The sequence below is a fragment of the Rhinopithecus bieti genome, unplaced genomic scaffold (assembly GCF_001698545.2).
Source record: "Rhinopithecus bieti isolate Rb0 unplaced genomic scaffold, ASM169854v2 scaffold_34818, whole genome shotgun sequence".
NCBI classification, from domain to species: domain Eukaryota; kingdom Metazoa; phylum Chordata; class Mammalia; order Primates; family Cercopithecidae; genus Rhinopithecus; species Rhinopithecus bieti.
In genome coordinates, this window is record NW_016815484.1 from 565,686 (window position 1) to 588,343 (window position 22,658).

The window sequence follows — 22,658 nt, forward strand, 5'->3', positions numbered from 1 at the left end:
GCGATAGAAATGAGTTTTTATTTGTAAAAAGTTACAAAATGATATTGTACAAAAATAAAGTCTGTAGAGAACTTTGGTTGTATAACACAAACGACCGAGACAGATCAGAGAAGTCAGAACTTTCAAACAAGTGCACTCCTTACTGTATCAGATGGCGATCACAATGATAAAGAAAAATCACAAACTTTACCCTTTTGTGGATTTGGTAGAGCAATTTGCTTCCATTAAAACCTGCTTGTGGTGTGTAGGTGATGCCGGGAACGAGCTGTCAACACCCATTGGCTATTACAGCTTTTTTGGGCAGGGACTCTCCATGGGGAGCTGGTGTGGGTGTGGGACAGTCACTGAGGTTGAAGCCTGGGAACAGTGGCCATCGCACCTGCCAGGGTTCTCTGAATGGGACAGATGCCCCTGGGGCCACATCCAAATTGCACTCCATGAATGACTGGATGGCTGGAGTTTGTCACTGTTTCGAGCAGTCTGAATTCTCAGCAAGATCCCAAGAGAAGGTGAGAGAGAAGGCCTTTCCTCCATTTCCCAGGCAGGCAAGGGGAGCAGAAAAGACAGAGAAGGGCAGAACCGTGAAGAATTTGGGTATTTTCAGGGAAGGGGACGGGATATCTGGTAACTGCTGCTTCTTGTTACTTTGTAAAACTGACATGATTACTTGATGGAGGCCAGTATTTCATTTAATTGCTAAATCTGTCATAGTTTTATGACTAATAGCCATTAAGGTAGTAATAGATTATCTCCTTGATGAAAATCCCTTTTATGAAATATGCAACAAGCTCTAACATAGGGCCTAGTGTGTCATACGTGTGTTGGCTGCCTGACAAATTCACAATCTAGGGCATGGAGGGGGTGGCTGTTCCCACCCGATGTTTCCTCCCACTCCAACCTCTTTCTGTTTTTTTTTTTTTTTTTTTGAGACAGGGTACTGCACTATCACTTAGGCTGGAGGGCAGTGGCATGATCACAACTCACTGCAGCCTCGACTTACTGGACTCAAGTGATCCTCCTTCCTCAGCCTCCTGAGTAGCTGGGACCACAGGCGTGCACCATCACGCCTGGCTAATTTTTAAAGTTTCTGTAGAGACAGGGTCTCCCTATGTTGCCCAAGCTGGTCTCAAACTCCTGGGTTCAAGTGATCCTCCCACCTTGGCTTTCCAAAGTGTTGGGATTATGGGTGTGAGCTGCTGCACTGGCCCCGATCGCCTTCATTTAAAGGCAGCACACTCTTAAGTATGAGGCTCCGTGTGTGTGGCTGTGGCTGGCCCAGACATGGCTTCCTCAGCACCCTTCTCAGCCATCTGCTCCCCAGGGAACTGTCAGGTGTTTGGGTATATAGCAGCAGCAGCTGTTGACCCCCGGTGACAGCCCAGGAGTTGTACAGGACCTGGTAGACCCTACCTCTGGAAGGCCCCTGTGTCTCCCATGCTGCACTGGGCAGCCGGCATATTCTCCAGAGGGCCGTGGGTGAGCAGGGATGGAGGGAGTCGGTAAAATGGTCGCTACCTGACAGCATTGTTGACATTACTTTTAGGTCAGCATTAAATCCAGGACTACCTGTTAAAAGGAACTGAACCTTTTCTATATATGGTTATGCATAGTATAGCTAGGTATACATGGAGGGGACTAAGCTTAAATATAACAGGAAGTGGAGCCCACAACGTATCTGTTCAGCGATGGAGCAAGGAAGAAATAAAATCAAGCGCCGGTGGTCTTTGAACGCTGCTCTAGGAAAGGGGGCTTGCCTGAGAAGCTAAAATAAAACTGGGGAAAATGCTGAAAGCTGGGGAAAATTAATGAGACATTTTCTTAAACAGGTAAAGTAAGTGATTTTGCCTAGCAAAAAACTTTTAATACTTTGAAAAGCATGGACCCTTGTTCCCAATTCGAATTTCCTTTTGTCACCTTTCTTTACATTTTGCGAGCACATATACTTTGGCACCTTTGAAAAGAAACTTTAATAAATAAGGGAAAAAAGAGAAACTCATTAGTGAACGGTAATAAATAACAATAACTTAAATCTCAATAAATATCTTCTCTATATTTCTGTATCTGAAACAGATGCATTGCATCGAGTAGCTTCTCTGGTCACTGGTGACCACGCTTCAGTGGAGCTGGGTATGTAACATCTGTCTCTCTGTAAACCAACAGGCCCGAGGTGCTCTCCCTGCCCGGAGGCAGTTGGGGGCCTTCCCCGATTCTCTCCTACAAGAATGCTGGCGAAAACCACAACTCATTTCCTGTTTCCAAGGACATAAAGGAAATACCTTCAGGTTTGTGTTTAATCATGAGCACAGCCTTTTTGGTTCCTAGCCAACTTCTTCCCACCCCACACACGGTGATGGAAATCAATCACCAACTGTTGGCAAAAATGCTGGTTGTAGTAAACCTCGGGCCTCGACTTTCAAATGCAAAGGTGATTATCTCTTGTATCTTTGCTTTTTTTTTCCCTCTCCTTTCCAGGGTATGTCTCCACTGAGTGACAGAAAAATAAACCTCTTACTTTCAGCAGTAAAACGTAATGACAAGGAACAACACCAGGATCCCTGTTTCCCTGGTGTCTTCAGACACATGAAAACAAATCACAGGAGATACACTGGTTTGGTTCAAGTGCATCCGCAGCCGCACCGGTGATCAGTGACAGTGGACCGTATCAGCTGAAACGGTGGCAACAGCCAACCAGGAACATCGGCTGCCATCCTGGAGAATCCAGAGGGCTGTTTTCTCTCTCTCCTGTCCAGTTGTCTGTAGCTCGATCTTCCTCTACCAGGCTCCCATGATGGCTGCCTTCCTCCTCCTCCTCTTCTTCTTCTTCCTCCTCCTCCTCCGCTTCCTTGGTCCTCATCTTCCATTCTGGGCAAACATTTCCTGGGAACCTTGGTCCCTTTCTTTGCACTGTAGCAGGAATGCAATACACAGCAGTCTCTGGAGCCGGAGTCAGATACATCCACACCTTTTAGCGGAATGCTTTCTTAGAATATGGTAAACCAGGTTATCATCTAAAAACGACAGGTCATCATCAAAGGCGGTGGGTCTGCAACATGCCTGCCCTACTTTGTCACTCACCAGCCTTCTATTTCTGGATAAGTTTTTTAATATTTTGTCATATGTTGTCTCAGCTGCATCGCAAGAGCCGCTGCAGTACCTAAAAATCAGTTCCTCCTTGGTTTCGTAGCCCAAACCCAAGTCAGTGACATTTAAATGTATTGCAGTTAAGACACAACCCCGGTTTTTGCCCCTCTGGCTTTTCCGACCTTTTCCTTTGGAATTCTCTGGGTTGGCAGCTGCAGCCTGCCGATTCCGCTCTCTTCTAGGAAGCACTGCCATTTGTTTATCTGGTGACCTTTTCAGTCTTTTAATGGTGGCTTGAATAAAATCCATGACATCATCAAACTGATCAGGATAATCCTCTGGCATATTTGCTGTTCAACAAGAAAAGAGAAAATGGCACATGAGACAAAATGATCGTTTCAAGCCGTCTTCAAGATCAAAGTGCCCCCCTAAAGTCAGCAAAAATTGGACCCACAGCAAAACTATCAGTCGATTAAGCTACGGGACTGTTGTAATCCCCAAGAACAGAGGCAAAATGCACAGAAGAAAGATGATTTAGTTGGAAGAGGAGACTACCGTGGTGGTGACATACTTCCTCGAAGAAAACAAATCCTTAGAAGCATAGTTTTCATTTGAATAACATCCACCATTTTTAACAAGTCCATACAGGGCTCGCTGTGAGCTGGCCAATCCTCTAGGGGCATTTTTCCTGCCTAGTCACACAACCTAGAGTAGTGGTTCTCAAATGTGAGTGTGCAGGAAAATACCCTGGATATTGACTAGAATGCAGATTCTTGGCCTTACCCTTGAAGACAATGAGTCAGTTGGTCTGGGGAGGGGTCAAGGAATCTGCATTTCTAACAAGCCCCAAGGAATTCTAATGTCAAAGATCCACGCACCAAACTTTGAGAGACACCATCTTAGAGGGTGAAAAAAGTGAGGTTTTCCAATGTGGCTACCTTTATCTGGAATACTGAGTGCTCTTCCCTGAAACTTGCTTTGATTCTGTGTGGCTGAGTGGGACAAGAACCATTCTGACAGAACAAATGAAGAGCTCAGGAATGCAACTATGGTTTAAAACTTCCTTAAAAATCACTAAGGAACAGGAAAACAGTTTATATTTTACTAACAAAGAGACTAATTTACGCTTCCTTTGAACAGCATGACTTTAACAAAAAAGTCCAGTGATAGAGTAAAATGGCATTTATGTATTAAAGCAACAAACGAAATGAGATGCTGTCTGTGGATAGAAGCAGCCCTGCCCCCAAGGGTGAGGTCCAGCCTCAGCTGCAGGCTGTCACATGGCTCCCACCGTCTGGCTGCAAGCAGGACAAGAGGCCTATTAGGGAGATCACATGGAGGAAGGATGCGGGGACACTAAGATGTCTGAGACCTTTGGTGAAAGTATGAATCAGCAGTTTCTCGGTGCTTTCTGCCGGATTTCAGTGTTTGCTTTGGCGGATCAAGTAAGAAGAGAAAAGTAACTAATGGAACAATGTAATAAATTTCTAAACAGGGGAAATAAATTCAAACACCTATTTCTTAGGTATTAGGCCTTTTATGTCTCCCTCACCTCATTTTTCAGGTCATTTATTATGTTTAGGATTTTAAGTGGCTTAAAGAAATATACCACAGAAGAGTTGTCAGCAAGAGTAAATGTTTTTTGCCAAGATTGTGTTAAAGCACAGAAAGATTACATTATGTCTAACCCATGTCAAATTGTCTTGTCATAAACCTAACCTATTTAATTGTTAAAATATCAGGTATCCGTTCCTATAGAACAAAATCTAGCAAAGGCAACTTAACCACGTATGTGTGTAGTGTGTGTGTGTGTGTGTGTGTGTGTGTGTAATATGTAAAACATACGATATATAACAATGAAAAGACTGGTGACTGGAAGCCATAGAATGCCTGGTTGCTCTCTGAAATTTAGCATTGGCTGGATCGGCTGCACAGAAGTCACAGAGCTGTTTCCACACTGGCTGAAGCCCTGTCACCTCTTGCCTGGATAACTGCAGTGGCCCCTGAACTGGGCTCCCTCATTCTACTCTTACCCACCTTCGATCTATTTTCTACCCAGCCCCCAGAGAGATACTGTAAATGCAGAACATAACCCCCTCTGCTCAAAACCTTCCAATGGCTCTCCATTACTCTTGGAGAAAAAGCCCATATCCATACTGGCTCTAAAAGCCCTACCTGACCTGGCTGCCCCTCTCCTCCAGCCTTTACTATGTAACTCTGACCTCCTCTCCTGCTTCTCCTCTTACTCCCTCCCATCTAGCTACCCTGGCTTCCTTACCATTCCTCAAACACGGGGCTCAGTGTCAGCACCACTGACCTTTTGGGCTGGGTCATTCTTCATTGTGGGAGACTGTCCTGTGCACTGTAGGATGTTTGGCAGCATCCCTGGCCTCCACCCAGGAGAGGCCTGATACGGTTTGGTTGTGTCCCCAGCCAAATCTCATCTTGAATTTTAGCTCCCATAATCCCCACATGTCATGGGAGGGGGCCTGGTGGGAGGTAATTGAATCGTGGGGGCAGGTTTTTCCTGTGCTTTCTGGTAATAGTGAATAAGTCTCATGAGATTTGATGGTCTTATGAAGTGCAGTTCCCCTGCCTGCCCATGCTCTCTTGCTTGCCACCATGTCAAAATGTGACTTTGCTCCTCCTTTGCCTTCTGCCATGACTGTGAGGCCTCCCCAGCCATGTGGAACTGTAAGTCCATTAAATCTCTTTCCTTTATAAATTACCCAGTCTCAGGTATTTCTTCATAGCAGTAAGAAAATGGACTAAAATAAGGCCTGTAGCATCCCCCATCCTAGTCATGACAGATCAAGGTCATGACTGGATATTGCAAATGTCCCCTAGGGGCAACACCATCCCTTGAGAACTACAGCTCAAACAGTCAGGAACTCAGGGACTTTGTGCTGGCTGTCCCCTCTCCACCTGGTCCCTTGGCCTATAGAGCAATTTGTATTTTACCTGCAATATAGGTAGGCGAAGAATATCAGACTACATGTCTCCCACCCTGTGGCCACTCCCACATCTCCTTCAAGTCTTTGCTCAAATGTCACTGTCCATGAGTCCCACCTGACCTCCCTGTTTAAAACAAGATTCCTCCCCAACCCCTAATCCAGATACCCCTGCCCTGTGCCTCCCCCTGCACCATAATTCTAGATACATTCTAACACACCATCTAACTGATTTCTTAGGGTTGTTATTTATAGTCTGTCTTCTCTAAAAGAATGTCAACTCCAAGAGGCAGGAACTCTGTCCTGCTTATTCACTGATGGATCTCCAAGTGCTTGAGTAGGCTTTGGAGGCCTACGGTAACTGCTGCCTGAATGAGTCGGGTCATTTTACTAGGGGAAAGAGAGTTCTTAATTTTCAAGGGGACACTGGGACTTCAGCTGGAAACTGCATCATTATGAAATGAAATGCTCCAAAATAAACAGCCCACATTACTCAGGAAAGCCACTCTGCCATGAGTGGCACAGTCATTGCCCACCAGAGAGCTCCAAACTGCCTTTCCTCCTCAGCTTTCTGCAGTTTCGCAGCAGCATTAATTCTCAGCGCCCACCTCCCCTGAGTCTCCCAGAGCTCTCTGCTCCCTGAGTAATGCTTTCTTAAGGGGGCCCGGGAAAGCACTCTTTTCTTTCTCTTTCTCTCTTTCCCTCTTTCTTTTCTCTCTCTCTTTCTCTCTTTCTTTCTTTCGAGACGGAGTTTTGCTCTTGTTGCCCAGGCTGGAGTGCAATGGCATGGTCTCAGCTCACTGCAACCTCCAATTCCTGGGTTCATGCGATTCTCCTGCCTTGGCCTCCCACATACCTGCAATTACAGGTGCCCGCCACCACACCTGGCTAATTTTTGTATGTTTAGTAGAGATGGGATTTCACCATGTTGGCCAGGCTGGTTTTGAACTCCTGACCTCAGGTGATTCATCTGCCACAGCCTCCCAAAGTGCTGGGATTACAGGTGTGAGCCACTACGCCCCGCCAAGAGTGCTCTTAATTTGTCCTCTCCTTTGTACTGCTTTCTCACTGAACTTCCTTTAGGAAGTGTTCTTTCAAAAGAAAAGAAAACAAAACAAAACAACAACTTTAAATCACTTTGACAGAAACAATTGACTTTTTTTTTTTAAATGAGCTGTTTTAGCTATTAGTGATTTCTTTCAACAATAAGCTAGTAAAGAGGAGATAAATACAGATGTGCCCAGTTTCAAAAAAAAATGCTTGTATATAAATTGGAACTTATAAAACAGATATATTAGGAGAGACTAATCAAAATACAGAAGAGTCTTCAAATTAAAAAAAAGACTGTTTTACAAAAGGACTCACATCATAGGCTCTATTCAAGAATTCTAAATAGGTCATTAACATTAATTTAGGAACCTGGGCATATAGAAAGTTAAGTTCAATTAACAATTAACTGAAGATTAATCAGAAATGAGTGTAAAACATTACTAAAATTTTAATATAAGCTAATGGGAAAACATTAGATTCACAGAAGTTAAAATTATTCTGGTTTAGAGACTCATTAATCTATATGTTATATAATTTGTATTACTAGAGTTATAGTAATAAGGATTTGAAGCGGCGCTTATAGTGTTTTTTCTTAGCCCTCGATACTTGGAAGATCTTGAAAAACATTTTTCCTCCTTTTTTAAGATATTTTGACTGCATGGCTTTGTCACGGGCTTTGTTTGCCAGGTAAAATACAGAAAGCCTGATTTGAATTTCAGGTAGAGAGTGAATACACGTCATAGCAAATTTGTCCAAACCCATGGTATGTACAGCACCAAGAGTGAACCACAATGTCAACTATGGACTTTCAGAGATATTGATGTGTCGGTGTAGGTTCATCAGTTACAATATATGTACCATTCTGGTGGGAGATGTTGACAGTGGAGGAGGCTATGCATGTGTAGGGGTAGGGAGTATATGGGAACTCTCTGCCTTCCTTTCAATTTTGCTGTGAACCTAAAACTGCTCTAAAAAATAAAGTCTATTATTTATTTTTTTAAACAAAAGACTTCCTGGCATGTGGCTAATGAAAACTCCTTCCTTTGATGGAAAGTCTCCTTCACCCTTTGTTGCTAATGTGGAAATATTATTTAAGCCCCAAGTTCAGGCCATAGGCAACTCTTATTAAGCGGAAGTTTTGTTTTCCTTCATATTCATGAAAAATAGAACAAACAACAAATATTTATGCTGAAAAATTTACATGGATATGAATTCTGGAAGCCAGGAAAGGGCAACATTGTATTTTTCAAACTACAGGGCAAATAGGCCTGCCTGTTCCGACTACATGAGTTCATTCTCAGAGCCAGTCTCAATTTATTGATACAAGGCACTTGGGGACATTAGGAGCCATACTCCTCTGCAGAGGGTGCTGGGCAGCCTCACTGAGCCTGTCCTTAACTCTTCTGCAGAGGCCTCTCACCCAGCCCAGACAAGAAACTCCTGGTGATAAGCTGAGATGCCCACAGCTGCCTCTATTTTCCAGGAATTCGCTGAGCTGAGGGAAAAGAAGAGGGGTCTGAGTTTGGATTCATTCCCTAAATTAAGACTTACTGGCGCATCTCTGTCTTCATCCCATGAAAGCCTTGGCAGAATGTCAGATACGCAAATGACCCTCATTTATTAACTTTAATTGTGAAATACTTGCAAACCACAAAAGAGGAGCATCATTAAAAAAACAATAGGTCATATCTTTGCTCATTTCCCAGACCTGCTTGGAGGATATATCTTGGAAAACATGTCCATCTAAAAGATAAAGTTTTTGGAAATCCAAAATGCTCAAATGCATTTAAGCTATCCTTCAGAGTGCAACCAAATATTTTGGTATTATTCTATTTAAAATATTTTAATTTTGATGTGTTCTTTGTATAAATAGTGTTACTTAAACAAATGAAACCTTATACTGGGGCACCACTCTGGGAACAAACAGTTCATTGCAAAGAATTTGCTGCCCTCGATTATGGGGAAAAAAATAGTAATGCCACCTCAGGAACAAAGGACTGAGATAGTGACAATTTTGTAAAGTCAACTGAGTTTTAATAGGAACAAGGCTGAGAGCTCCAAGTCCTCCCTGTAATAGCTGAACTCAAAATTACATAATCTAAAACATTATATTGGTTAAGCTGGCAATAGTGGACAAAGTCTTTTCCTAAAATGCCATATTTGTCTAAAAACAGTACAGGTTAACCATATTTTAATCAAAGGGTCATTTTAATACTTGTAGCTGGTTATCCCCTCCTCAGCTTGGTCAGGCAGGGAGTCTAAGTTGACTTTCATTCTAAGTCATCCTAAGTCCCCAACCCGTGGGCCTGAGAGGGAGGTGGCACAAAGTTGTCTATGAGGGACAAAGTGGTGAGGACACAACTCCTTATCCAGAGGGTGGAGGGAAGGTCTTTGAGGCTCAGAGGGACCCAGGAGAGAGGGGCCCTGACCTCAGTACCCACAGTGGTCCTGTCCAGGAGGAGAGGTCTTCCAAGGCCAGGCTTGAGATCTGCATGAGCCGGGCTTGGCTGATGCAGGGGCCCCAGAGAGAAGGCTCAGGGGTTTCTTGCTGTGGGTAGAACAGCCTTGCCACTTTACTATAAAGTGTCCAGCTTCTGTGCCTGGAAGGGTGAGGGCTAAAGAGGCTCATGGGGTGAGCTGCTGCCTAAGCCAAGGCCACACAAGTGAGAGATACATCAGGAACCAGTGCCAGATGGTAGGGCCCAGTTTTGGGATGGGGCAGGAAGCTGAGGATGAGGCCACAGGATGCTGCACCTGTGGCTGTCGAGGTGCAGTGCCATCCATCCTGACATGTAGAGCTTCCTATGAAAAGCTGTCTTCAGACAGGAGGAAAATGGAAAACCCCCTAATGCTGGGAGACATTGAATCTGGTATTCTTTGCCTACCTATACTGCAGGTAAGATGCAAATTGCTCTATAGGCCAAGTGTCTGAAAAATATAGAGATCTCTCTCTGTCTATAAACACATACACATACACATGCATGCATACATATGTGTCTACACACAGAGACACACACATACATATATGAAAAGATCAAGTTAAAATTGATATAACTTCTCAAGAAGAGTCCCAACAAATGTCATTGTTTTGGAATAAGTTATTTTTATCTTTCTATATGATACAAACATGATTTTCTTTCACTAATATTAGAATATCATTACAAGAATTACATGGCTGAGTTTAACCTTAAAACTTCTTGCATTACAAAATTTCATCAGGCTATAACTTAGATAAGGGCTTCCTTGAAGCACTTAAAAAACATGACCAATATAAAGGTGGAATACTGCCTACTTTCATACAACATTAACTTTAAACCTGACAACCTCCATTCAAGGCTAAATTGAATACTATCTCCACTTTACAGCTCGGGAAGCTGAGGCTCAGAGAAGACAAATATTTGGTGAAGGCCACAGGACTAACAAATGTGGACTTGGTGATTCAGTTTCAAAGTTCAAACTTGTTGTCTTTTCATTTTAAAGTAAAAACTCTGCTATCACTGAGCACTTCAAGTCTTGTGGCAGATGGGAATTTACTCTGAGACAAGAGCAAGACATGCTGGTTTCACCTGTACACATTTACCAAAGTCAGCACAGGAGGTGAGGAACACGCTTTCTGTTGAAAAATTCAGTATGAACACTAAGTAGATCCTAACGTTAGGCTGCCATGGGCCACAAAATACAGTAAATTGTCTCCAAAAAAGGAAAAGCCATGCCACTCAGGGGCATCTCTCCCATGTCCTGGTTCTTGCATATCACGCTAAGGCAGCTCTGGCGATTTCCCAGTTAAAACCGGAAAAGCCGCAGCCAGCACGGCAGCAGATCCAGACAGAGAGGCCCCATCTCCGGAAGCTCCTCCAACTCACGCTGGCACCAAATGACCAGGCTCTTGCTGCAGAGCTGGAGAGAACAGAGGCCCGGATTCCAGTCCCGGGTCAGTCCCTGACCAGCCGCGTGACCCTGGAAGCAGTCGCTTAACCCTTCTGAGGTCAACTCAATGCTCTCTGGGGCCCTTTCCAGCTCCACAGTGCTAAAGTGCGGAGAGTCTAAGTCTTGGCTGGAACACGTGGCCAGACACGGGTTTTTCAGTCACCTCTGCCAGGGAGAAGACCACCTCTGGCTGACACTCCAGCAGCGTTCAGCTCAGCCAGTACCCTCGGGGTGTCCAGGAAACCCCACAGGCGGTATTTCAGAACTCTGCAGTGCTGGACCTCTTCTACCTCTTGGCTCAATGTCTCGGCTACATTTGAAATGATCGTCATCAATCTTCTCTTAAATCATCAAGTCATCTTCCTGTGCCCTATTTAAGAGAGGTAGAAGATGTGTAGAAAGGACCCTGTATCTGCATCTGAAAGCATCCAGATTCTACTGCGAGGCATTCTTTTTTTTTTTTTTTTTTTTTTTTTTTTTTTTTTTTTTTTTTTTTTTTTTGAGATGGAGTCTCGCTCTGGCGCCCAGGCTGGAGTGCGTGGGTCCGGATCTCAGCTCACTGCAAGCTCCGCTCCGGGTTCACGATTCTCCTGCCTCGTCCTCCCGAGTGCTGGGACTACAGGCGCAGCCACCTCGCCGGCTAGCTTTTTGTATTTTTCAGTAGAGACGGGGTTTCACCGGTGTTAGCCAGGATGGTCTGGATCTCCTGACCTCGTGATCCACCCGTCTCGGCCTCCCAAAGTGCTGGGATTACAGGCTTGAGCCACCACGCCCGGCCCTGCGAGGCATTCTTAAACATCAGTTTCCATCTGTAAAAATACAGATCGGCCCCCTGACCCCTGAGAGGACACACTACAGCCACACGCTACAACTCCTTCAGTCTCCATCACCCAAAAGTCAAACACTCAAATTACCATCTTCTTCGAACCCCAGTTTTATTCATTTCTGTTTTTGCCGCTTCAAGTATGCTTAGGTCATCCCCGGCTTATGACTCCAAGGCTAGAATTGCCCACTGCAAGTGGCACAAAATGGATCAGGAGAGCCAATCAGCTTGTCCTTGAGGTCGATCTATGGACTGTCAACTCTTGTTCTTATTTGACCTTCAGGAACCTCTAAAATGTGCAGTCCATGAGAATGGACTCTAACTGTGAGTTCATGAGAATGTTCCAGTTCTCTGAAAAACTTCTGTAAAGTTTTGTCATCTGCTCCTATTTCAAAGTGATGTCTTTGCCACTTATTTGAACTACTTTTTTAAAAAGGCCCATAGATCAGTAAGCACTGAATGCTGATGCATCTTACATTATGAAATGACCTTCCGTGCTTTCCTATTTTGGACACGGAATTCATCTAGTGTTTGATAGACCGTCCTGATCATAGGCTGCTGTTGGGTTAACTTTCAGGAGTGTCCACAGCATCTCTTTTCCTAAAAACAATTACCAGCTGAGGCAATTTACTAAGTCATTGTGACCATTTCCAGAGCTACCAGTGCATTCTCTTTAGGACCAGTGGTTTGTTGACAGAAAGGCATGACATCAGTTTATTTGAAAAGTATTTGCGTTGTAAAAACACCAGTGTTTTGTTGTTTTAAAAAAGCATTTCTGGATTCTCTCAAGGCAGAAGAAAAAGACCAACCAGAATGCAAAACACCTTAGAATATAGAAAAAGGAGCTGTACTTTGAAAAGCCACTTTGCCCATCAAAATGCCGTCTTATTTACTATCTCTACCCGCTTTGAATGACACTGCACATACTACTTGTACTATATCCTAAACTGTTATCCTACAATTCAACTAAGAAAATTTGTAACAAATGGACTGAAAATTACTCCATGAATATAAACAGCCAGAAAACCCCACTCAGGGAGAGACAGACAGTAAATTCCTTTGTTACTCAGGTTCTGATCACCTTGCTCTGGTTTCTATGTATGTGGTCCATGCTTTTATTATAGTTATGCTAATAATTTTACAGTAATACAGCATGGTGCCCCTGGGTGGAAAGTGTCCATTCTTCAGCTTTTAAGTCAGGAAAACACCCAAGAGGGTGTTCATTTGTTAGCTAATCCATGAACACCTGGTGTGAGCTAAAAGCACTCCAGAGTCAGTAATAAACACCCCAAGCTAATGAGCACACACCAGGAGCTCTGCTACTGCCCTTATAAAAAACTTAACGGGGAAGGGTGAGAAAGTTACCCTGTAAAATTAAGTGCACAAAAAGCCACTAGGGCAAATCATCCCTGTGGTGTTATCAGAGGCAGGTGGCTGTGGGGGTGGTGGAGTCTCTCCTTTCTTCTTTCAGCGAAGCCCTGCCCCCAGCCTGAGAGGCTGCAGGACCCTGCAGGATTCTGCACTCAGCGTCCCTCAGCTCTTCCCAGGGGACCCACTGAGCAGTGGGTAAAAGGCCTGTAAGGGTCTCAGTGATTTGAACAAGAAGGAGGGACTAAGAGAAGATGAAAGAAATCTTCTTTATCATTTGAATTTGTTTGGTAGATTCCTGTGGTCAGATACAAGGAGGGAATTTCTACTCACAGTGAGTGAATTTACGGGAATCTCAGACTCTTCAGGTAATGAGATATGGTTATCATTCTAAAACAACTTTATCTGCCAAACCCATTCCCAGATTTTTCTTCCTTGATGACTTTTTGATGCAGTCAGAAGAGTGACATCTGAGTGTTGTGGGCTGGCAGGAAGTGATCTTGTGCAGTGGTGACAAGTGTGAGTGCTGGACTCAGGCTGCCCTGTGTCCAGACCCTGGCTAAGTTGCTAACCCTGTAAGTCTCAATTTCCCCATCTTTCAAATGGGGCTAGTCACAACTTTACCTTCAGGTCAAAATTAATATGATAACATAAGAAAAGATTTCAGGTCAGTTCCTGGTCCACAGAAAGTATTTCACAAATGGTGCCTCATGTAGGCCAATATGGTTGCTGCATCTGGGACCTTCCTTCAGCAATATTTGCACAAAAGGCAGCAGCGCAAAGCCAACTCTGCGGTCTCTAGACAAAGCAAGATTGCCCAACAGGGGATCCAGACACTGGTCCCTACTTAGTCTAGCATATTCTACAGAGGAGAGACTTCTGTGCAGGACCTGGAGCCCCTGGCATGGTGGGTTGTGGGCAGAAGCCACAGGCCTGTCTTGGGAGGCTGTGCGAGCTCTCCTGTGCTCCTCAAAATGCCTGACAACTAAACACGCAAATGTCAGCTGACTCCGGAGCCCATGAGGGATATCTTTGTGTCCACTATGGCTTAGAGCAGTGTCTTCAAACTGAGGCAACTGGCCCTCTGGGGGCACATGAAGATTTTCTGCAGTGCCTATGGGTGGTTGAAAGGGAATCCGTGTCCATTTCCTCAATTTCCACACGTGCCATGTCCTAAAATGTCTGGTCTGTCTGCGGATGTTCCTGCTGTGGTTCTCCTTGCCCATGTCCCCTTTTCCAATCCTCCTTTGTCCTTACTGAGAGATGGTGTGCTTCTCACCCATCTTGCCATTCTATCGTGGGGCCTGTCCCGGGGATAAACACCTTCAGGTGCCATACAAAGGCATTCATGCATGAATGGCTCCTTGGGACAAACTGATATTGGGTGCCTCCTGATGTGAGGACACAGCGCCATGAATATGATATTCCAAGGATGTTTACCTAATCATGTGGAAATAATCAGACAGATCTAAACTGAAGGGCAGTCTGGGAAACAGCTGGCAAAAGAGCCCAGAGTTTTCATAAATGTCAATGTCATGTGGAAAAAAAGACTCGTGAATCATTTTAGATTAAGGAAGTATAAAGATACCAGATAGTCAAATGCAATTTATGGTCCGGGGTTTTTTTTTTTAAAAAAACAAAACATAAAGGACATAATTACTACAAGTGGGGACATATGAACACGGACTATCTATTGGATAACAGTATTATATCCATGTTAAATTTCCTGAGACTGATAAATGAATTGTGGCTATATATTGTCCTTGTTCTTAGAAGGTACATACTGAAATATTTAACATTCTGATGTTTGCAACAAATTCTCAAATGGTTCAGAAAAAAATGAGGCAAAATGCTAAAAAAGAGGTTAATCTTATTGAAGGATGTATGGGTGTTCATTGTACTACAACCACTTCCAAAGGGAGATAACTTTGTGAATAAACCAAGAAATCCTGAAGCAAGCTGCTCCGTATTTCCTCCTGGTCAGGCCCCTTGGGAAGCCTCAGTGCTTTCTCTGCTTGTCTGACTGTTCACCTATCCATCTCTTTACCTTACAATTGGGATCCAGAAATGTGACAGTTGTCATGGGGTGTATGTTAACATATACATTTGAATTGAAAATGAAGTCAGACCTTTCCTGACCAAAAAGCCAATTGATTTGGGCTGATTAGTTTGATCGTTTTCCATGAACTGAATAAGCTACATATACAGGTGCAAAGTTTTGCCAAAAGAATATTTAAAGCATATATTCAGTTCCTGAAAGGGCTAGAAATGACATCTAGCATAATTATTTAAACCTATGATGAAAAATTTTAGAAAGCTTCAAAGTAGATAATTGTTTTTCAACATTCTTATTTGCAGGTTTGCAGGCAAAAAAACTGCAGGCAAAAACATATTGTTTTAAAACCATGCCTTTCTGCTTCAATTATGTTATTAAAGTTATGCAAAAGTGGGTTTTGCCTCTACTGAGCTAATCAGCTGTTTCCCAGTGGTGACCTAAGTCTACTTACGCATACTCCTGTTCCCACTGAGGCTGTCGCTCTGACACTTGTGCAGTCACACTAGGTTCCCATGTGGATGCCATCCCCTCGCTGGGCAGAATGGGAGTGATCTGAGAACTAGAGTCTCCCACAAGGCTTCCCGAATGCTGTCTGCCTACCAAGCACTTGAGGAGACCTTGCTTTGTTACAAAGAGTTAGGGAGCTTCTCTCATTGCAAAAAGCATCAATATTATAGGAATACTTAGATAAATTCATGTTTCTCTTCTTAAACCATCCTGATCTGGACTTTGAAGTAGTCATTAGTAATACAGGCTTAAGCCTACCACAGCCCAAATGGAAATTTTAAAAGGGCCTAAAGGAAATTTGATAGTCTCTGCTTTTCCTTTCTCTTTGCTTGCTTAATTTTCCTGAAAATCTGTGTTTCAGGGTTAGCGAGTGCATTTTTAAGCAAGCCAAATGTCTGTATTTTCTTAATCCACTAATGTGCACACACAGTCTGTGTAACGTCAAGAAATATTGGGTTTCGGACCAAAACGCTGAGGTTTAAATTCTGGTTTCACCACTTACTAGGTTTGTGACCTGGAACAATGCTCTAGGTCTCCTTTCTTCACCTGTCAAATGGGGATAATAATATCTCCTCTTGTATTGTAGAGCTCAAACTTACTTGATTTCAGGACAAGAACTGTGTTCATGTTCATCATGTGGATAGTTAAAAGGTGCTAGGTCATTAACTTTTATATTAAGTGTTTATTTGCAGCTATTCACTTACTTGGGGCTAATAGTTTGATTCAATTGTGCCTATGTCTAGAACATTTTAAAAAATAAGAACACAATACCTCAAAATGAAAGACATGCTTATGGCATAGGCCCCACTCAAAAGCAGTCTGGGTATTTAGGTAACTTCTGCTGCAAGACAGCTTTGAAGCAATACCCCCCCTCTGCAGTCACCTGCCTGCTCCATAGGTGCCTCACTACTATCAAAAACAGAGCAAATACCTTTTCCTGAATTTTATAGCGTCACACAATCTGCGATCACCTATCAAGACATCTTCAATTTCCCACCACTTCTTAGCACCTCTTTCTAGATCTTGGAGACTGGTCTGTCCTCCTCCTTGTTCCACTGTCCCTACCCCACATCATGGTCACAAATTTTCCCATGCTACTCTCTAGTATGGAAGGTCCCCCTTTCCTTTTCCCTTCCTTTCCCAGCACCCATCTTTCAAGTGCCAGGTCAAATCCTCCCTCTTCCCTGAAGTCGTCCCTGCTGTGATCCCCAAATCCCAGTGAGCTCACTGCTAGGAATTTTTACCACGCATGCGTACAGCTCACCTAAACCCTACACAATAGACATATCTATCTGAGTGACATTCTATTCACCCATCCAGCCATCTGCCCATCCACCTAGCAATAGTTTACAACTAGATCACCAGCAACTTTATTTACAAATTTAGCTTTTTTGAGACTGCATGGCACCCAGCACATGAAAGATATTTAGTATTTGTTTCCTGATTGAGCTCAAGTGATTAACTAAAAAACAAGTATTTTAATCAAATGAAGGTGCTATGGGTCACAAGCGCTAAATAAAGAACAAAGAGATGTTAGCAGGGGAAAATACCAGGGAGCTTTAATTTTTATATCTGTTGAAGAAGAACCTGTTGAGTACATTGCTTACGCCCTGGGTCAGCCTGAGATCCTAAGACTGGCAAAATCAATTTAAGCCTTAAATAGATGTCTCTAAACAGCAACAGTTTGAAATAGGTTTCCAGACTGGGACCAGAATGAGAATGTTGGTCTCAGATCTCAAGTAAAGAATCAGTGCCTCCTACAAGAGTCTGATGTGCAATTTTTTGATTCCAAGAGACCCTTCCCAAGTGGCAGAGCGCCTTTCCAGCTTAGGTAGTTACTTTGTTAAAGTATTGTCCAGTCATACAGTACCTAAGCAATAAGACACAATAGATACATGGTGCTTGTTTATTCTAAATTCTATATTTCATAACATTAGATTTGAAAGCTTAACATTTACCCAGTTTGTTGTACTAGAAGCTTGCTTAGCTCTATAGAGGTGGTCTCACAGTTTACTAAGTTTTTTTGCTAGGGTTATGAAACATCTTAAATTAAATATCCAGCTGGGATCATTTACAAAGATACGCTCCATCTCTATACAGGTAGCCTCCAACTCACAACCCTCTTATCACTTACATAGAAAGATCCTACCTTGCCTTGCCTCCCTCCTTCCCATGAGGGAAGAGATCTCCTTAACATAACCACGGGAGTTTGGTCAGAAAAATTCCACTGGAAATATGTGGGCTTGGAAACTGGGGAAGCGACGGAGCTGTGAAACCTGGGAAGAGTCAGGGGCAGCTGACCCAGGGGCAGAATCCCAGGCAAGCCTGGCCTGCCTACGTGCTGGCCAACCAATAATAGGGCCCAAAATAGCCTGCCCACAAGGCCTGCATTTCTTTCACTCTCCGTACTCTGTTGTGCTGCTGAAATCCCACTATTTAGAGCAGCATCCTGGCAGATGTCACAGCGGAAGAAGGGAATTCACTGGGTGCCCAAGGAGGGGCCATTGTAAGTAGGAGGGTGGCAAATGACAACTATGATCCCTATTTATGGAGTAGAGGCTTTACAAAGCAATACCCTCACATCAGCCCATGAGACTGGTTTACTATTATGCCTGTTTTACAGGGGAGAAAACCGAAGCTTAAGGGATGTTAAGTAACAGCTCAATATCTCAGTTAAGTGGCAAGGCTGGGGTCCAAATCCTAGTCTGGTCTGAATGTGTTACCTTGAGCTCTTGCTTGCTGAAACCTCCCTGATTTGTTCTGTGCCCTCCTTTTGCAGATTATAGGATATGGCCCCCAGGGCAGAGACTCTCAGTAATATTGTGAATGACAGTTCAGCTATATTGTGGTTTACATAGGCTTTTGTGGGCTAGCCTGAAAACTTGATAGCTTAATTTAAAAAATTGTTCCCGTAGGAAATTTTGTGAACTGCTATCAAACTGGTAGAATATAATCCCATTATATTATACTAAATTGGGAATTACTTGTGATTACAACTTAACAATGCTCAATGTCATTTTAGTTGGTTTCCAGTCACACAAAAAATTCAGCCCACCTTACTGGACTGAGGTTCTTTCACGTTAATTTTTTCAAACCACCACGCATGGACATTTACTAGAAGGTATGTTCCATGAGGGCAGTGACTTTTGTTTATTAGGTGTATCAAGGTATCCCTAGCACTTAGGACAGTGCCTGGCATAGACAGGCACACATGTAACTATTTGGTGAATATATATGTGCATTTAGATGCAAATTTTTAAAACCACATGCATTTTATGCTTTTACTTATTAAATACATTTACAGTTAAGATAGGGAATATGACTATGATGAACTAACCTTCAATAAATTCAAACAAGCTTGTGCACCATGGTCTAAGTCATTAGTTCAAGACCTTCCTCCTATACAAAGTATCCTCCCCTTCCCATATAAAGTACATTTCAGTAGTTTGGGAGAAACTCTGTTCCCAGCTTCAGACCTGCCTCCTGTGATCATGGAACTGTGGCACATTATAGACGAGTTGCTTTGCCTCTTTAGGTTTCAGGACTAGAGGGGTTTCCTTTCAGCTTGAAAATGCTATGACATTTGCAAGTTTCAACTTGCAGATTCCTCATGCCCGCTCTAATTGCCCTTTGGAAACTGGCAAAAGCAAAATACTGGCAAAAGCAAAATAAACGAACAAAGACAGCCAAAGAGAAAAGTCTTGGGTAGCCCAAAAGTCAAGTCACAAGTCCTTGAGTTTAGACAGGCTAGAAGTTGCTACAGGAAGCAGTCCTGGGCCATTTACTTTACAACCAGCCTCTAGGCAAACCCATTGGCCAATTATGAATTCTATTCGGTTATCTCACACTGAGGTCATACTAGGAATAGAATTCTGGATGTTTTATTTACATTGGAACCAGCAGAACACATGCAATCTCAAAGGTGAGTGTGCAAACTATATATCCTGGTCCTCCTGTGAAAAGCACAGGATGACTGTTAATGTGGCATGAAAGCTCTTTTGCTCAATCATTAAGTTATAAGTATTTGGATGGAACTAGAAGAATCAGAATTTACGATACTTTCTATTTTTAAATGAAATGTGGTGACTTAATGTTTTTCTACATAAGCCTTAACCAGTTGCACCATGTACAGTGCAGGATATAAATGTCAGCACTGTGACAGGGGCGTGTTGACACTGGTTCAGTGTTCAAAGTCTGCATACTGTCATTATTTTGCCTTCCCTGCACTGACAGCTTGCTACTGAATCAAACATACCTGGAAAGAAGTCAATTTGGCTTAGAATGCAGCTCAATTTCTCTTTGGGAATGTTTCTTTTTCAGGTTTCCTCTAGGATCTACTAGATCTTCTCATAGACAAAACACAATGGGGTGTGTTCTGCTGTTCAAATGTAAATAGAGTAGTGAGAATCTTGTTCACTGATGGCATAGCATCAATTTTGGAAAAGGGAAGCAATCCTTCTTCCCCACAACATGCCCTCGCCCCTGCAATCTGTGCTAACTCACTTGCTTTGTGACTATTTGTACCTTATATGAACCAAAGATTTTCTTGGGTATTATCAAGCTGTAGTGGCTCAAGTCTGCTTGCACGTTAGACTCATCTGGGGAACACCTAAAAACTCAGGTCCTGGGCCACACCCCAAACCAAGTAAATCAGAATCTCCTGGGGTGAGACCTAGCATCAGTATTCTTTAAAGTTCCCTAGGTGACTCCAATCTCTTCTTAAGAGACTTCCCAAAGGACTTTAGGACAAGCATAAAGGCCAAGGGGCAAATCTTATAGCCACTGGCATTGTAGAGTAGAAAGGCCTCTTTTTATGGTACAGTTACAGACTATTCATTGAGCTCTAAAGTAACTTGCCCGAAAGTCACAGTTACTTGAAAGCAGAGCCAGGAGCCCGAGCCAGAATTAAATGAACTTAGTTAAACAGGGCACTAATATGGCAATTAAACCTCCATGAATTAATCAGCTTTGTAATCAGGCACAGTCGTTTTTCTCTTGGCAATGTCTGGGTTAGAGAACTATTATCTGCCACTGTGTCCCTGTCCCTCTGGTCTAGACCGTTTCAGTGAACGAATAGCCAGTTTTGGAAGACCTGGCACTAAGGGGCATTTTTAAGTTTCTGTTGGAGGAACATTTATATACACTAAATTTGTGATGGAAATAAAAGCCTCTAAAGTAGGTTTATACAGCTAATTGATAGACACTCTTGGAACAGGTACTTTAGTTTCAAAGGATTAACCATGCTCCCTAACTTACTTCTGAAGTCTTAATTTGCCTTTTAAAAAACTCCACTTTCTGTCTTTCTTGGGACTTGTGGAAGAAGTGCTTTTGTTGTTATAATTAAGCATAAAATAAACATATTGCATTTACTAGGTTGTTTCCTAGCCAAGGCCACTGGCTTTGGGGGGCTCAGCGCACAGCTGACTATTGCCGGACTACTACTGTGGTTATGACCATAGTAAGTTTCAAGCACAAAGTAACTAGAGGGATAATTCTGGGGGTGGGGTTAGGGAGGGAAGAGTAGCCAGGGTGGTATCCTAGTTACATACAGCTCATTCCTGCTTTATTTTGGGGTTGTGTGAAATTTTCTATTGCTACCTTTGTTGACATTATGCCTCTGCAACAGCCTCTATCACATGTAATGTAGCATCTCTCACTTCATGCAACAAGCTTCTGAGGAGCCAGGGAAAACGAGATCACATCACAGCCCATACGCCCTAATTGACTTGCTTCTAAAACATGTTAACTTTTGAGAGGTAAATCACAGACTTATTTTCTAATAAGAATAACCTGGGTTTTTTTTCTCAGGAGTTAGCATTGTCACACGTGGAGTGAGCTACAATCTTTGTCCCTAGTCCCAGCCAGCACTATTTATGGTTAAGTCTTTCTAGAACCGGAACTTTACAGAACAGAGGAACTCTTCTGAACAGATTTGACATTACCCAGACGCTTGTTCTGGAAATGGAGGCCCTTCTGTGTTTTCTCTGCCTCTGGCTTGCTTTTGTGAAAAGTCGGCCCTCGCCTTGCAGGCGCAGTTTAGGATGAAAGTGCAATAGTTTTCAGAATTAAGCACAGCCAGGCACAGTCACACAGATAAAGGGCTTTGGAATAAAAGAAAAACTGGGAGTGTGTATAGATGAGGAAACAGAAAAGGGGACAGCTGTGTGTGTGTTTCTGAGGTGGTGGTGCTGGTGGGGAGCATATTTGTTCATCAGAATGCTAAAGGAGCAGCATAAAAATTCCATCCCCTCTGTGCTGGACAAACCAGCGCGTGTCACTTTCACGCAAGGCGTGTGGGCAACAGTGGGCAGCCAGGCACCCCTGGGGGCTTCAGCATCCGCACTGCTTGCCCACGGGTCGGTAGGCCACACAGTCATCGGGATGGCTTGGGGTACGTGCGGGCGGGTGGGGGTGCGAGGGGGTCCGCCGGCGGCCCCCCCCGCGGGGACGGAACGGTTCTTACAGTCACTGCTCAGCGCGAAGGGCGCGCGGCGGCGGCCGAGGGAGCGGTCTTCGGCGGGCGCCTCGGGAGGCCTCTTACCGGCGGGCAGCGGGAAGGCGGACGCGGTGTGGAGCAGCACCAGGCAGACAGCCACGACATCCCATAACTTCATCTTAAAGTCCCGTCCGGCGGCGGCACCTGCGCGGGCAGGCGGGAGGTGGGGGAGAGAACCGCAGAATAGCACGTTAAGTCTGGGCTCCCCGCGGGTCCCTGAGCCCCTCTCCAACCTCATCACCGCCCTCCTCCGGCACCGCTGCAGGCCAGAGGCTTCCCGGGCACTCCTGCCCTCCTTGCAAGTCCCCAGTTCGCTTCTCCCTCTCAGTGCGCCCCAGGAGCAGCTCGCACTCCTGGTTCAGGTTGCAGCTGCCCTTCTCCACCACCCGGTCTTAGGGG

General features: G+C 43.9%; 1 protein-coding gene across 4 annotated transcripts in view; it reads right to left on the minus strand.

Annotated features, from left to right (window-relative positions):
• GDNF (glial cell derived neurotrophic factor) overlaps positions 1–22,658 on the minus strand; it is a 27,269-nt gene continuing 4,611 nt past the window's right edge. For 2 of the 4 annotated variants that reach the window (XM_017853219.1, XM_017853216.1), the window contains exons 2-3: positions 22,227–22,403; positions 1–3,431 (exon numbers count right to left, since the gene is read on the minus strand). In XM_017853219.1, coding sequence (XP_017708708.1) covers positions 2,947–3,431; positions 22,227–22,377 — 636 coding nt within the window. In that variant the 5' untranslated portion in view covers positions 22,378–22,403 and the 3' untranslated portion in view covers positions 1–2,946. The remainder of the gene's footprint in view (positions 3,432–22,226; positions 22,404–22,658) is intronic. The other 2 variants (XM_017853217.1, XM_017853218.1) reach the window with 1 other exon arrangement.